At 50.6% G+C, this 16,084-nt stretch overlaps 1 protein-coding gene across 5 annotated transcripts in view; it reads left to right on the top strand.

The window, feature by feature from the left end:
• Window positions 1–3,099: 3,099 nt before the first annotated feature.
• ZNF592 (zinc finger protein 592) overlaps window positions 3,100–16,084 on the top strand; it is a 38,875-nt gene continuing 25,890 nt past the window's right edge. For all 5 annotated transcript variants that reach the window (XR_015222535.1, XM_086620177.1, XM_086620175.1 and 2 more), the window contains exons 1-3: window positions 3,100–3,115; window positions 4,080–4,191; window positions 7,168–9,476. Coding sequence is in view for 4 of the 5 variants with exons in the window: in XM_086620177.1 (XP_086476303.1) it covers window positions 7,176–9,476 (2,301 nt within the window). In the remaining variant the exon portion in view is untranslated. The remainder of the gene's footprint in view (window positions 3,116–4,079; window positions 4,192–7,167; window positions 9,477–16,084) is intronic.

The raw sequence follows: 16,084 nt of genomic DNA, 5'->3' as shown, positions 1-16,084 counted from the left end.
GCCAGCGAAAGCTGATACGGGAAACGTGCGTCCTCGGCGCTTCGGCTGCAACCTCCCCGCAAGGAATCACATCTCCAGCTCCACTGAATGGGAATCAGAAGCATGGCAAGGCATGAAATAGTTCTTCTCTAACAGGATTTTGCCAAGTTAGGGTTCTTATTCCCATTCCCAAACTCGCTGGGATACGTCTTTGTTCTCTTTGATTTGACACAGGAATTTAAGGTCAGGTCTCCATCATCGCAAGCGAGCACCACGACCACTAACAACAAGCTGCCTTGAGCGTGCATGTGGAGAAAAGGCAAGTTTTTGCCATGTTTGTGGCGGATCGGTGGTCGTACAGAGGGATCTTTGTTGAAGAGACATGTCAGCTCATCAGCATATCTGTCAAGAAGCAAAAAGAGGGGAAAAAAGTCTGTTTGGGGCAATGCAGAGGGCATTCCTTGGCAGTCAGGGAGACTGAAAAGCCAGAGTGAAAGGTGTAAATGGTTTTATATGTATACAGATGACATGTGTGTAATTAATTACCCTGATTTAAGTTACACTGATTTTTTTTTGTGTGTAGATAACGCCGAAGGCTACGCTGTTATCTTAGAGGAATGTTTGTGTCTGGAGATTCATTCTCACCCTGCCAGTAATAAACCTTCCCCGGAGTTTCTGGAACATTAATTACACTTTTGTAACACGCAAGTTTTGCAACCAGCTCAAGGTAATTCTCTGTAATACCAGGCTCTGACAGAAACAAATTAACCGCTGATTTGAAAACTGACAGCTGCCTAGGCATGAGCGCTCAAGACTTTATTACGCTTGTTGTGTATGAATAAAACGGGTGTCACCATACTTGCCAGCCCACCTGCCTACATCCACCCTCCGACAGAGCTAGCACCTGGGAAGAACCAGTTTCCCCCAGCTAAAAAGTGAGCATCAACAACCCCAAGCAGGAGGAAGAATTAGAAGTGAAGATCTCAGATGCAGCTGGACATCGCCTGAGAGTTCGTCATCCAGGGCCTTCCCTCACCAAGATGCCACCAGGACACAGGGCTTCCCAGCGACGCTGCTCCTCGCTCCAGCCTCAGCACATCCCAAGGGCAGAGGGCTGCTTTGTAACAGCATCGCCTCTAGATCCACGGATTTCATCCCTTCCATACCAAATCCTTTAGCTCAGATCCTGAAAGGAACCTAAAAGGACAAATTTAAACACACACCAAAAAAAAAAAAAGGAGGAAGATTTTTTATTTCCAGATGTGCCAGGTTATCATCTGAAATATGATTTTTAGATCACACAGAAGAACACAAATTCTCCTTAGCCCTTTTCGTGTCTCTGCTGTCTTGAGGAGGAGAACATAGCTTCCTGCCCAGCCGCTCTGGGGCTGCCTCTCCTCCTCGGCCATCGGCATGGAGCTAAATTCCCATTGGCATTGTATTTCTTAATTAGCACAATCCTTCAAATGAGAGTGGCTTTCCTGCAAGCCACAACTTGTTCAGGACTGTGGCAGATCTTTGTAAATTGTGTAAGAAGTGGGAGCTCCCTCACTAGGTACAACTTACAGCTCCCAAGCGGCTTTTCACAGGGACACGTGAAAAATGCAGGTAACAGTCGTGATATTGAACGTGGTTTTTCTGCATCACTTCCCTTGCCCTTTTGTTGGTCTTGAGGGACTGGCTATCCCCTCCAGAAGGAGAAAGGTGTTGACACCCATTCAGAAATGAAGGAAGGGGTGCTACGAGTGTCGGTGAAAAAAAAAGAGTAAATATTTTGCTGATGACACTGATGACAAGGAAAAAAATATTATTTAACTAGATGAGAAACAAGCACGGTATGAACAGTGTTGTACGTCCAGTACCAGGTGTAGATGGCAAAACCGCCAAGTCGCTGGAAGGACAAACTCGATAAATATTCCTGTCTTTTATTATGATGGAAGGAGGGTGACGTACTCATACCCAAACACAAAATGCTTCACAGCATCACAGGGTGGTTGAGGTTGGAAGGGATCTCTGGAGGTCTGAGAGATGGTCATCTGGAGGTCATCTAGACCAACCTCAAGCAGGGCACCTAGAGCTGGTTGCCCAGGAACGTGACCAGGCAGCTTTGGAAACCTCCAAGGATGGAGACTCCACAACTCCCTGGGTAAGCTGTGCCAGCACTCACCCTCACAGTGGAAAAGTGTGTCCTGACATTCAGAGGGAACCTCTTGTGTTTCAGTTTGTGCCCACGGCCTCCGGTCCTTGCTCTGGGCACCTCTGGGAAGAGCCAGGCTCCGTCCTCTTTGCCCCCTCCCTTCAGGAATTTATAGCCATTGACGAGATCCCCTGAGCCTCCTCTTCCCCGGCTCACAGCCTCACACACGGGATGCTCCAGCCCCTTCGCCATCTCGGTGGCCCTTTGCCGGACTCTCCAGTCTCTCTCGCAGCGGCGGGCCCAGCACAGGACACAGCTCCCCAGGGATGGCCTCACCACCACATCCCAACCCATCGCTAGCTGTGGAAGACACTCAGCACAAACCACTACAATTATTATTTTTTTAAACCGTAAGGCCTTGACAGCGAACACCTCGGAATTCCATCCGCTGAGGAAGATGCGGAGCAACCAGCATCCCCGGTCCATCAGCGCTAACGCCATCTCGGCGGGGCTCGGGGGGCCAAATCCTACCGCCGTCCGCACACTGTGCCGGGAAGGCGGTTAATTCCAGGTCAACCAGCCTGCTGGAATGCAAAATCCCACCCGTGCTGGAGCGGGACACGACCCAGGAAGGAACCCAGACACAAGGAGGAGCGACAAGCCGCGGGAGCTCCCCAGCAGCCGGCTCCTGGTGCGGGGCCGGGGCCCACGGAGGGGCGCGGCACCCCGGCAGGCGAGCGGAGCCCGCGGCACAGGCGCCTGCGGGCGGGGCGGCGGCAGCCCCCGCGGCGGGGAACGCTCGGCCGCGGCTCCCGGCGCCGCCGCGGGACGGAGGCGGAGGGGGTGGGGAGGGGGGGGGCGGTCCGCCGCGCCCCGGCCCCGCCCCCGGCCCCGCCCGCCGCCGCCGCCGCCATGTTGCGGCCGTTGGTGCCCGGTGCGGGGTGAGGCCTGCGCGGGGCCCCGGCGGCGGCGGGGCCCTCGGAGGAGCCGCCTGCGTGGGTGAGTGCCGCCCGGCCGGGCCCGGCCGCGCCCCTCCCCGCCGCCCTCCCCCCGCCTCCCTCCCTCCCTCCCTCCCCGCCTGCCGCCGGCCGGGCGGGTGCTGCCGCCCCGCGGGCAGGGCGGACGGCCCCGCCGCCGCCGCACGGAGCCCTGCGCGCCCGCCCGCCGCACCGGCTCTTCCGGCCCGCGGGGCGCCCGCCGCCTTTCCCCTTGCAGCCGCCCCGCGCAGCGCCGGCCGCCCCGCGCACGGCTCCGGCTGCCGGCCCGGCCCCGCGGCGGCCCGGCCCGGCTCGGCTCGGCCCGGCCCGGCTCGGGTCGGCTCGGCCCGGCGCCGCCGGGACAAACTAACTTCAGCGGGGCTCGCCCACGTGCGGCCGGGGGCGGCGGGGCCGGGCCGGGCTGTCAGCGGCGGGCCGGGGCGGCCCCCGCGCCTTTGTCTCGGGTGGGGACGGCGCAGGCCGGCGGTGGGGGCGGGGGGCAGCGGGGCTGCCGCGGGCCGGGCGGCTCCTGAGCCCCCCGCCTCATCCCGGAGCCCTCGCACCGCTGGTCCGGGACGCGCCGCCTTCCCGTGCAGCGCTCCCGAAACTTTCACGGGTGTTAGAAGACCGGGTCCGTCTGGCGCTCGTAGCCTCCGGTTTAACCCGCCGCCGGCTGTTTCCCCGTTCCCGCAGCCCTGACAGCCCCTGGGCTCCCGCTGCCAGCTGGCCCGAGCTCCCGGCGCTTCCTCGGCCGCGCTCCTGCTCCTGCCATCTCCGCCTTCCCAAAGCCTTCCCCTGGCACGCGCTCCCTGGCCGCCAACCTCCCGCATCCCCTCCAGCAGATGCCTGCTTGCTCCGCACCCCCGGGAGCAGCCCTTGGCAGATGTTTCCCCTTGCACCTCGCTTTTTCGCAGATTTATCGGTACGTGTTATTTGCCTTTATTGTTTCACCTCGGTGTAATCATGTTTTTATGCTGTCCTGTTAGGTGGCAATCCTGAACCTCCTTCTTAGGCAGCATGGTGGGCGCTGGTTGGGAAGCTGCGGAGGAGCTCCCGCACGTCGCTGGAAGTCCCCGGGCATAGCACCGCCAGCCAAAGGTTTGTATGGCACGTGTGTGGGGCGCTGTGCTCTGCCGCAGGAGAAGGCCTTGGGGTTCGACGTGCCTCAAGGGAGTTCGCAGGACTTTTTTGGATGGCCTGGAGGCTTCTAGGTTCCCTGCTTCCTGGAGAAACTGGGGTCAGTTTGGTTCTGCGCGTTGAAACGCGTGCGTTCTGCTCTGTAAATCCTTCTTCTTTACTCGTTTTCCTCATCTCTTCTACTGCTTTGCAAATCTCGGCCTCCATGTTTTCATAGGCAAGCGGAGAGAGGAAATTGGATTCCGAGCTTGGCTTCTAAGGCAGGTTGTTTAACAAGGAGGATGGAGGTCTTTATTTCCACCTTTCCTCACAAACTGGTTTGCAGGAGGCTTTGGCATAATTTCTTTTAATACGCTTTTTCTGTTTGTTGCCGGAGAACAGAAATAAATGGTGTTTAGTCAAAATTTCAAATTTGTGTCATTTGAAAATCGCTTCTGTCGTCAAGATGCTTACTTGGTCTTCTCTAGAACCTGGGTCCAATTTTGCTTTATTTTGAGAAATTGTAGCTTCACATATGACAAGTTGAAGAGGCAATTTGTGGAGAAGTACTTGAGTAGAGACCTGTGCTCTCATAATAGCAGAGAGCTTATACTGGGCTTTTATAGGACTCGAAGATGTACATGAAAGCCTCTGAAAACGCGACATTTCTTCCAAGAAAAGCACATTTTGTCATGCTGCAGATACCTCGGATTTATTTTGCCTTGTGTTTTAAAACACTGCTGCGTCTGAAGATGTGGATATAGGTGTTTGAGAGTGAGAACGGAAAAGCCAAGAGCAGTTGGCAAGCTCGTTTTTCTCTATGTAAAACTTGAGCGTTCCAGGTTACGGATGAAATGTCTTCCTTGCGGAAGGATTTGTGTGCCAAAAATTCTGGGAGCCGAGTGGTGCCTACCTCTCCCAGCTGGCACAAGTTTTCCCACCCAAAGGAAAGCGAAGTTTCAGGTCCGCGCTCTTTGCCAATTACAGCAATGTGCGATGTTTCAGAAGTCCTTATCAAGTGCTGGTGACGCGAAGCGTATGGATAATCTTCTGGGCTTCCAGGGACTTAACGCACAGCTGCCCTACCTTGCTGAGGGACGCGATGGTAATTTACTGCACAGCCCTCTGTGGGCTTCCATATTTGTGGTTTAATTGAAGAATGAGGACAAGTTGAAGCTAAACCACAGCAAGCCACTCTGAAGCCAGGTAAATCTCCGCAGAGTGTTTTGCAGTGGATTAACCAAGGCAACACCTCCGAGGCTTGTCCGTAGGCAAGGTGGAACTAAAGCTCAGAGACCACGATGTCCTCTTGCTCCGCGCCGGAGTGATTTCTCCTAGCCCGGCAGCCTGGCAGGAAGGGTTGTGCTTTGTTTGGTTTTAATGTGACGCTCGACCAACTTCTAAACCCAATTGTAAACAGTGAAAGCAGCCTTAAATCAGGGGCTTTTTGGGGAGGCATCGCACAGCTTCTTCCTCTCCCTCTGCCTTGTCCCAGGGTCCTCCTCTTTGCCTGCACCTCTGCTCCTGGCTCTTCCCCCTTTCTCCTGGGCTCTTGCCACCCTCTCCGTCTCCCTTGCTTGCCGCTGGCTTTGGCAGCGCCGATGCAGCCCGAGTCAAGCGAGCGTGGCAGGACTTACCGTGCCTGTGGGTGCTCCTTGCCAAGTAGGAACTGGTGCTCTGCTAGTTCAGTTGACGCTCTCTGGGTCTTTTTCTTTCCCTGAGTACACATAAATTCGGGGTTTAAGTGGAACATGTATTCAAAGAATGGCTTATTAAATATTTGGGAAGTCTGTATATTGCACTAACTTGAAAACATTTTGGTTAAATGGGGAAACCAGTGTCCCTGACAGTAGCAAACACCAACGTTCGAGTAATTCTGTGCTGTCAGTTTTCATCACGCATCTCATCAGAGCTTGATTATTGCTGTCGTAGGTCTCGGTGGCAAGCGTCTTAGTCCCCACTTCCCTTCTGCAGGGCTTATAAAGGGAGAGCTGGCTGGGAACACCGTTTCTTGTTATGATTTGGATACGATCCTTTATTCGGTCTTTGGGCAGTTTTGCCTCGCCTCATTACCTAATTAAGGGTTGTCCCTGTTTCAGATAAGCCCTGCTTGCTTTGCTGTGCTTTGAGCTGCTGTATTGAAATATTTGCTGAATGCTTCTACTATTTAAATTGTTTTGGGTAGGGAGTCATCTCACTTCTTGGGCCACCTGTTTATTCCTGCCTTTTTTGCTTGAAGCAGGACTGAATTCTTCAGATGTGACAATCAGTTGAGAAATAGGCAGTATCATCGCCCGTTAGCTCTAGAAAAAAACCCAACCAAACGACAAAGAAACCCTGTAGTAATGTACTTCTGAATCTTTTCTGTTGAGACTCATGACAACGGCTGTTTTTGGAGTAGTGATGCATCTGACAGGTTGAAAAGATGTCCCCTGCGTGAGCCTGGTGTCACTTAAAAGGTTGTGTTTGAACCAGCTGTGTTCTCTGGGCCCCTGGGAGAAGGGAATGCTGTCTCCTTCCTCATTGCTTGAAGCACCAAGAGCAGCTCTGCCCACAGCCCAGAGAGGGTGAGTTGTGTTGCAGGACAGGAGTGAGCAGCTCCTGTCACTCTTCACCTGCCCCTGCTAGCTCGAGCAGGATGGGACCTGAACTTCTGCTGATCCTCCAGGCGCAGCTAGAGCAGGAGACATCCCTTCCCTGCGATCCCCTGCAAAACGGCACTGATGTGCTGAAAAAGCTGGGCTAGTATCTTCGTGTATAAACGTGTAAATCTTGGAATAGTTAAAATGGAAGCTGAAGTGTCTGCAGCAGATGTTTCTAGCCATTGTACCCTGCCCTATTAGCAGTCTGGGCAGTTGTGTTTTTTGTCACGTAAGCTGTTTATGCAAATGAGCCTTACAAAGTTTGTCCTTGGGGGAAATGTACCTGACAAAGTATTTTTTTTGCTTTTAATTGTAGCTTTCATCATGGGGGACATGAAAACCCCAGACTTCGATGACCTCTTGGCTGCTTTTGACATCCCTGATCCGACTAGCCTTGATGCCAAGGAGACCATCCCGTCAGCTGGGGAGGAGAACGAGAATCACCTGAAGTCATCGGGAATCTGCATAGATGAGAATGTGTCCTTATCCCACTCCTTGCCTCCCTCTGATGCTCCTGTCGTGAGTGTGATCGTGAAGAACACGAGTCGCCAGGAGTCCTTCGAAGCAGAAAAGGAGGGGAATCACCTCGGGACTGGTCTGCTGCACAACGGGTTTCGTGGGTCTGATTTGCCATCGGAGGCTCACGCTTTAGTGCATAATTATGGGAAGTTTGAGTCGGCTTTTATTAATGGCGACAGCTCACGAAGTTACTCTGATAAACTGGACCAGTCCAAGTCGGAGCCTTTGCCAACATTTAGTCAGTTTAGCCCGATTTCCAGCCCTGAGCCAGAGGACACGTTCAAAGAGAACAGTATTGGTGATAAACCCAAACATGCCCAAACTCCGTATTTTCCGCCACCTTCAATGTATATACCGACAGGAGCTTCGGTGCTGGATCATCTTAGGAAGGTACCAGAGCCTGAATTAAGCATGTTTGATCAGTACTGTAAAAAGGAACAAAAGATGGAAATCCACTGCCTGCCGGAGAATAGGCTGGAAATGAGCAGGAGAGAACAAGACAAAGCAGCGGAGAGGTTTGTGGACTCAAGCAGGGACTTGGTAGACACCAGTAGCTTTCTTGGAGAAGGCTTGGTGTTTGGAGACCTCCCCCATGATAATTTAGGAGAAAGTAAGGGGTCTGTGCCTGAGCTGAACGTGTCTTTGTCGGTACCGCCTCGGCAGAGGTTAAAGCCAACTCATTCAAAGTTGTCGTCCTGCGTGGCGGCGTTAGTAGCTCTCCAGGCCAAAAAGGTTGCATGTATTCCCAAAGGCGATCAGCCAAACCTTACCAAGGAACCTGGTCCTTTTAAAGAGGGGACGAAGGGAAGTCCAAAAATGCCCAAGTCACCAAAGAGTCCCCGAAGCCCCTTAGAGGTGGTAAGGAAGGCCAACAAGCAGCCCGAGAGTCCTCGAAGTGTGTGCAGCGACAGCAGTGGGAAAGGCTCTCCTTCCATGGCAGCCAGCTCTCCGCCAGCTATTCCCAAAGTTAGAATAAAGACTATCAAGACGTCCTCTGGTGAAATTAAAAGAACCGTAACTAGAATTTTGCCAGAAAATGATGAGTTGGGCAAATCTTTGGAAGAATCACCTGTGGAAACCTCATCTGCCGAGGAGTTTATCAAGTCTTTCCCGTCCCCTGACATTAGTGCGGTTATGGAAGGTGAGGGTGGCAAGAATTCGACCAAAAACGGGGCTGCCGTGGCTATCCAGCTGTCAAACGTAGATGGTATGAAAACAGATATTGCCGCAAGCAGCACGTGTGCGGTGTCCTTGTCTCCGCTTCCAAACTGCAGCAGCGGTGCCATCAAAGTAGGTGTGAAGAGGCAGCAGCAGGGTATCGTGGTGCAGCCGTCCAGCGTGACCACCTCCAGCCTTCTTCCCAAAGCCGTGCACTTGGCAAATCTCAACTTAGTCCCGCACAGCGTCGCTGCTTCCGTCACGGCCAAGTCATCTGCGCAGAGGCGCAGTCAGCCGCAGGTGACGCAGATGTCCGTGCCGCTGGTGCACCAGGTCAAGAAAGCTGCTCCCGTCGTCGTGGAGGCGTTCAATAAGGTACTGCACAGTGCCAATCCGGTGCCGGTGTATACTCCGAACCTTAGCCCTCCGCCCGACACCGGTATTAATTTACCTGCCTCTGGGTATTGCTGCCTGGAATGTGGGGACTCCTTTGCCTTAGAGAAAAGCCTGACGCAACACTATAGTAGACGCAGCGTTCACATTGAAGTCATGTGCACTCAGTGTTCAACTATGCTACTTTTTTTCAATAAGTGTAGCTTGCTGAAACACGCACGTGATCATAAGAGCAAAGGGTTTATCATGCAGTGCTCTCAGCTGCTGATGAAACCCATTTCCTTAGACCAAATGTTCTCGCCTTCTCCTACGAGCTCTTCAGCCTCTCTGGCTCCTCAGACTTTGCACTCGGCCTCTCCTTCGCACAAGCCCGGTGCTGCGGCAGGAGGTGGGGCAGGAATTTCTGGGAACGCTCAGCCCGCCTTGCCTCTCTATTCGGACCCGTTGAGACTCATCCGACATGGACTGAAGTGTTTGGAGTGTAACAAACAGGCGCAGGATTACGTCGCGTTAGCGGCGCATTACCAGAGAACCTCAGAAGATAATGAGAAACTGGTAAGTCGTGGTTTTAATGTTAGTAGTTAAATCTGTCTTGAGTTTCAAGAGGTTGTCGTCTAGGGGAAAAAATAGGCATCCTAGCGGCCAAGGAGTCGCCTTGCCTCAAAAAGTGCTTGTGGGGAGGGTTTGGGATGCACCCGCGCCTGGACGTGTGTGCGCGAGGAGATGTTTAGCATTGCCTGCTTGCCCTCTTTTTACCCTTGCCAGCAAGAGGAGGGTAGTAAGGAGACTGTGGAGATCCTCGAGCATCAGAGGAAGGCGTTGGAGATCAAAGATCGCTTGGACGAGGCGTGCAGGAGTGCTGTAGGGAGGACCGGTGGGGCGTTACCTGAAACGGGCCTTGGTGTTCCAAGCGTGGCTGGAGGAGGTCCGGCACAGTTTCATTTTACCTTTCCTAGAGCTCGTGCCAAAATCTTCCACGTGACACTTTGAACATCGGGTGCCGTTTTCACCGTTGGTGTGTTGAAGTGTCTGTTGGGACAGCACTGGCTGAGGCGAGCGGTGTGGTGGATGGGGTGGAAGGCCAGTTTTGGCTATTTTTGCCCTTTGGGTGGGAGAGGGATGAGTCGGTGCCGTGTTCCCATGGGAGGGCTCAGGAGCCGTGTTAGTGACTTCCTGCCTTGCCCCAGTGCTGCCCTGCTCGAGGCTCCGCCGCTTTTCCAGACCTCCCTTGTAGGTGCAGATGGGGAGGTCTGAATCCCCTTTGAAACTCCAGCTTGGGTTTCTACTGATGAAGAGGAGGAAGATGCTCTTCGTTGTGTACCAAGACTGTATGCTTTAGGTTTTTTATTTTGGAAGATGACAGTAAATCCTGTCTAAGTGTAAACCAACCTGATGTTGAACTAGGAGGAGGAATCCTTTCTCCTTATCTCTCTTTAGATGAGGTGGAAGCTTTCCACGTGGGTCTGGCTGCCAGCAGAGCTGGCAGGCTCCCAGTGCTGTCTCCAGGAGCTCCGTGAACAAGGACTCCATCCAACACGAGACATCCGGGGAGGTGACCGCCAGTCTCTGCTGTGGCCATCGTACTACCTGTGTGCTCCAGAGCCTCCCTTGGCCTGTTAAATGGCTTGCAGGAGTCCTGAGGTCGCTGCAGTCTCATTTAGATGCTTTGTTATCTTTCTTTTAAATTCATCAGCAGGAAAAAAAAAATAGATTATGGTGGGATGGTTTCTATGCCATGAAAAATGGTGAGGCCAGGGGGGTCAGCGCGGCCATGCAATCAGGTGCCTTGCCCGAGGCAGGCCAGCGAGCTCTGCGCTCTGTCAACACTGTGACTTATTTTTTCAACGATAATGCATTTTTAGGAAATGTCAGCAGTCTGGAATTAAAACCTTCAGGTGAAGGGATACAGTGAGTGCTAAAATGTTAATCAGTCGCATTAAAAATGTATTTCCTATTTTCGTTGTGGGATTATCAATTCAAGAGCTCCTTAAAGAGAGGAGGAATGTCTGATAGTAATTATTTTTAGCCTGTAATCAAATAATTTATTCTGTAACCTAACCAAGAAAAGAGTTTGAAGCCTCTCACTTCAAGTTAGGTCTACTAGATGAGAGATTATTTTTGTAGTATTTTTCTAAATAGAAGCATTGAAAAACTGGAAGAAAAGAGGTGACATTAGAGCTTATAAAACCATCTCCTCCCTGTTTGATCTTCCCACGCTTACACTCAATGGGATGCATGCATTTATCCTTCTGCTACTGGGAGTCCTTTTCCATTGTATCTGCTGTCCTCCAGGCCGCCCAGCAGTGCTCCACGCTGTTCCCAGAACGTGCGTTTCCGCAAAACTATCACATTTCTAAAGGAAATAGTAATTCTTAATATGAACATAATAATTCTTAATGAAGGTAAGCGAGTCTGGTATTAAACGTGGTGTGAGAAGGATGTAGGTAAGGCTGTTGGAGCATGCGTCAGATCCTCCCAAAATAGGAACGCGTGAACCGGCTGAACCCATTCTGAGAAGATGCTGTGGATATGCCTGACTCTGCAGTAATGAAGCTAATTTCTTGAGCTGCTATTTTTATTTCGGTCAGAAAAAAGAGGAATGTTGGTAGGAGCTGGAGACGATCGAGTGACTCATTTTACAAATGCTTGCTTAGGTGGTGGTAGAAGCGATTGGAAAATATTCCTGTCCTCTTTTCTCCTCGCTCTCGTTTCCATCTTCAGAGTTGCAGCAGGTCACTTATTTTTTGAGGTGATAGCACAAATTACGTTGCTGAGGTGATATAACACCTGTATCCAACATAAAAAAATCTTGTAGTTCCCCCAGTAGTGGATCAAAACCACTACCTCCCCGTGGCAGAAGATGCTGATTTATGTACTGGTACTTCTAATTAAAAATAAATGGTACATGACCAGTAGTCCTGTAGCGGTGCTTGATCCGGAGCACGCTGCTGTTGCAGGGCAGTCTGCCAGGATGCAGCGGTGGTGTTGACAGTCATGGGCAAGCTCAGGCATCAGCCGCGTCCCCACGTCTCGAGAGACTAATTATCTAGTGTTTATCATAATTTTGCCCATTTGAGCAAAAAGCAGTGTGTACCTGACACTTTTTTCACTGTATTGAAACGCTGTTTTAGAAGCACCTGTATGGGTTGAGACGGGGAGAGATTGTCATAATTTCTTCAAGCTAACAAAAAATAGCACTCTACTATTTTGGATATTTTTTAAAAATTTTTTAATTTCTCACTCAGTCCCAGAATTCAGACACAAGCTGTGGCTTGACTTATGCCTTTTAAAGAGCTTCCAGAAATAGCAGGGCAGGTCCCCACTGTGTTATGGCTTAAAGCTTACCACCTGGGACTATTCAGATTCCCGGTACCAAATTGTCCCGAAAATGGGAATTCTTGGGAAGGACAGATGGATGTATAAGGCAAAGAGCATCTTTGGCTGAAGACAAAGAGTAAAAGTGATTTATCTGCAGCACCTGGATTTGTGCTAGGAGTTGTAGACCCCTGACCTGTGGAAAATAAGCTGGGTGGTTTTTTGATCAATGTTCTTAGAAGCTCTTCTGTTAAGTGACACCGTATCTGAATTATTAACCATGGCACGTGCATCTAACGTGAGTATAACTTGAGAAACCAAGCAGACTTTGAAGGGCTCAGTTATAGTTTTTAACTCAAAAAACTTTATAGACCTGGTATGGAATGGGTTTGTCACCTTGCTAAGTAGGAAGGGTTGATCCAACAGGGTCGATGAAGAAAAGAAAGAGCAGAAAAAAGACCTATTTTTGGATCTGATGTTTTGAGTTATCCAGAAGCCGAAGGATGAGCAAGCTACAGTAAGAGGCAGGAATGATTGGATTGGAGAGGAGGAACAGCCTAAGCTGGCTCTGCTCCACCAGAAAACTTATCCTGTGTTGATACTTAAGGCTTCTCGCTTTAATTGGAATTTCTTACCATGACTGTGAATTGCTTTGACAGCTTCATGTTTCCCTGTAGCTGTTTAAAAGGTGACTCTTGGGTTTTCTGTTTGTTTGTTCCAGTGGGTGGCTTGGGAAATATTTTGTCTTATCTTTCGGAATGGCCTTGGTTGAAGTCCATGTTAATGGGACTGATAACGGGTAAATGAATTTCCTAGGTGTGGCCAAAATGAGAATGACATGGCTGGTTTGAAGTTGTTTTGGAGGAAGGAAGAAAAAAAGATATGGATGTGGTCTGGACAGCAGGGAGAGGAAGAGATTTGGAGCAAGTGAGAGGAAGAGGGGAACGATGCTGTGGTTGAGGTGGTGGAGTGGAAAGACCTTTAGAAAAATGGTTGAGAGCTTGGCCTTAGTATTACGTTTTAGGCTTGTGGAGGCTACGTGGTTGCAGTTGTTCAAAGTGCAGCAGGGAAATCCTACCTGGCCTGAGTTTGTGTAGAATACGCGTAAGATGAAGGTGGTTCATCTGGACCGAATGCCGCGGTGGGATCTCTGTGGCTTAGAGAGGATACAGGCTTTGCGAATCGTGAGCTAATCCACTTCAGAAATAGAACTGGATTTACTGCATGTGTGTTTTGAGGGGATTGTCTTAACAGGTCACGGTTACTTTGCCTTTTTTTGGAGACTACTGAGGCCAACTTGGCAATTTTTTGCGAGCTGGCGAATCAAGTCGCTCGGTGAGATCTGTTCACTGCGTTTTCGATCGCAGAACTGCACCGAGAAAGCAGCGTGTGAATTTGAATACCTGGTAGGTTGGGTTTTCTTCAAACTAGAAGCTGTGCTGCATGTAGGCATTATGCTTGTCCAGATGTTCAAAACATGGTGGCAGATGTTTTGTGTAACTTTAGGTCTGTTTGGTCTGATTACAGCAGTGTTATGTTCTGGAGCAAGATTTTTTTTGGGGGGGAAAAATAAAGGTATGATTAAATAGGTGCACTTTATGCCAAATTCTCTGATGTACGTCTTCTATAATTTATTTTTGGAGTAGAGAAATAGGTAGACCCTAATCTCGCTGTTCAATAGGATGGTTGTTAGAGTGGCACGTGAGGAACGGCTGTGCCGAAGAAGTCGTATGGTGAGGTTGGGGCAGAATCAGGTAAAGGGGAGGTAACTGCAACTGGGGACAAGCTGCTTGTAAGACCTCCCAAGGGATGGCTTGAGGATGCATCTGCAGTTAATGTTTGTGTTAGGGACCTTGGAGGATGAATGCGTGGATAAAATCTGCTGAACCAGCAGAGTAAGAAATCATGGAAAATCAGGAAGGTTTTACAGGAGGACCTAGATGATCTTGAAGACCAAGTAGGAATGGGATGAAGCAACTGAAGAGCAGGATGGATGTGTGTGGTCACGAGAAGACTCTGAATGGCCAAGGTGAGAGTTGTGCAGGATGTTTATGTTCACGTGCAGTACCACTCAGGGTTGCGTTGGTTCTCCCTGTCACCGCCAGAAATAACCTCGCTGGAGAAGAGCGTGTCGCTTCGTTTGTCAGGGATAAACTGGAATAAGTGCGGGAAGAATGACCAGAGAAATGGGAAGATAATCTCTTGAGGGGAAATTAAAAAACCTTTATGAGTTTAGCTTGGCAAAGACCTGGTAAATTAGGGAGGGTCTCCTTCAGTAGTCGCAGTATTAAGGTGAGGGTTAAAAAGCAAAGAGCTTTTTAAGTTTAGGGGCAACCGTGCTGCAAGAACTGTCCGAAATGGATTCACATGGAAAATTAGAGGTCGGTCCGTCGTCATCAGCGGAGGGAATTCTGGAAGAGGTTTGCAGCCGAAGTAGTGAACAAAAGACAAAAACTGGTTTTGAGACGGAGCTTATTTGTGTTTTTGGCGAGGACAGACCAGTGCACAATAACATGTGCAAGAATTCAAAGTACTTCCTGACCCTCTTAAGCATAATCGTCCATCTACTGGTAACCACAGATGTTTCATTCTTTTTTTTTTTTCAGTGTTTTTGGACTTGGCCACCCAGAACCCACTGAGGTAGCCAGGAACCTGACCAAAGTGCAAAATGTCAACTAAGGACCTCTGAATTTTCTTGCACCTTCCTGCTTTTGTTCTCCCCCCTGTTTTTCTTCTGCTGTCGCCCTTTATTTATCCGATGCGAATTTTTCAATGAGTCGTGACGTCTCCTGTGTACGCGCCACCTACACTGGAGTTATTTAAAAGCGATTTTATTGCTTGCCTTTTCTTTTTCTTCTTCCTTCCCCCTCTTAAATCAATGTTTTATAATTTATTGGCTAAATCTTGCCAGAAGCTAGTAGGACCTCGTGCTGCACTGGTAATTTCCCAGCAGCGAAGTAGCAAGACAGACAGCAACCATATCTTTCCTATTTTTTTTCTTCTTTTTTTTTCCCCTCCCTGCGCGTTCGTGTTTTAATTTAGAAAACAAGATGATTGAACATCAGCAAAAATTCCCTCGGCCCCACAAAGCACTGCTCTCTCCCTGTCCCAAACCAAGGGTGATTAATGCAGTCCTTAGGTACTAGGGAGGACGGATTTTGTTTTATATGGAAATTTTCCCTCTGGATTTCGTAGAAGCAAAGGGATGGAGGATGTTATGATGAAAGCATGTTGAGGGAAGGGAGCTCCAGGCAGGGATGGCTGGGAGTGCGGACAAAGACATGAGTGGCAGGGTAGAGCCTGCGCCCTGAGGCCTAAACAGAGCATCCGGATGAGGAGGAGGAGAGGCCAGGGAGGAAGAAAAGCTGGGGTGCGGCTCCATGGTCTGCTTAAATGGGTGTGTGATCTGCTGCCACACAAGGCGACAATCCCACCCGCTTCTCCTTCCCCACCCACGCGCGCCTGGCCCTGGTGATCCTGCAGACCTCGGGGGACTGAAACCAGCTTGGGGGCAGAGGATAACGAGCATGGGTGCAAACTGGGGGCCAAGACATGGCTGAGAGCAAGGAGGGGACAACTGGAGACAGAGGCAGAATCTGTCCCAGGCAGGGTGGAAACTGAGGCTGGAACCTGGTGTCTTCAGGCACCAAGAGGAAGGCTCCTGCTCCTCCGTTCTGCTTCCATGTGGGCACCAATGATTCTGCCAGGGGCAACCAGGAGAGTGTCAGAAGTCACTGCAGAGCTCTGGGGGTAATGGGCAGGGACGTGGGGGCCCAGGTGGTGGTCTGGTCAGTCCTGCCAGTGAGGAGAAAGGATGTGATGAGGGATGCCTCTCTGAAGCGTCGAAC

The sequence above is a fragment of the Tauraco erythrolophus genome, chromosome 14 (genome assembly GCF_009769465.1).
Source record: "Tauraco erythrolophus isolate bTauEry1 chromosome 14, bTauEry1.pri, whole genome shotgun sequence".
NCBI lineage: Eukaryota > Metazoa > Chordata > Aves > Musophagiformes > Musophagidae > Tauraco > Tauraco erythrolophus.
Note: the sequence above shows the minus strand (reverse complement) of the source record. Positions and strands in the feature narration are given on the sequence as shown.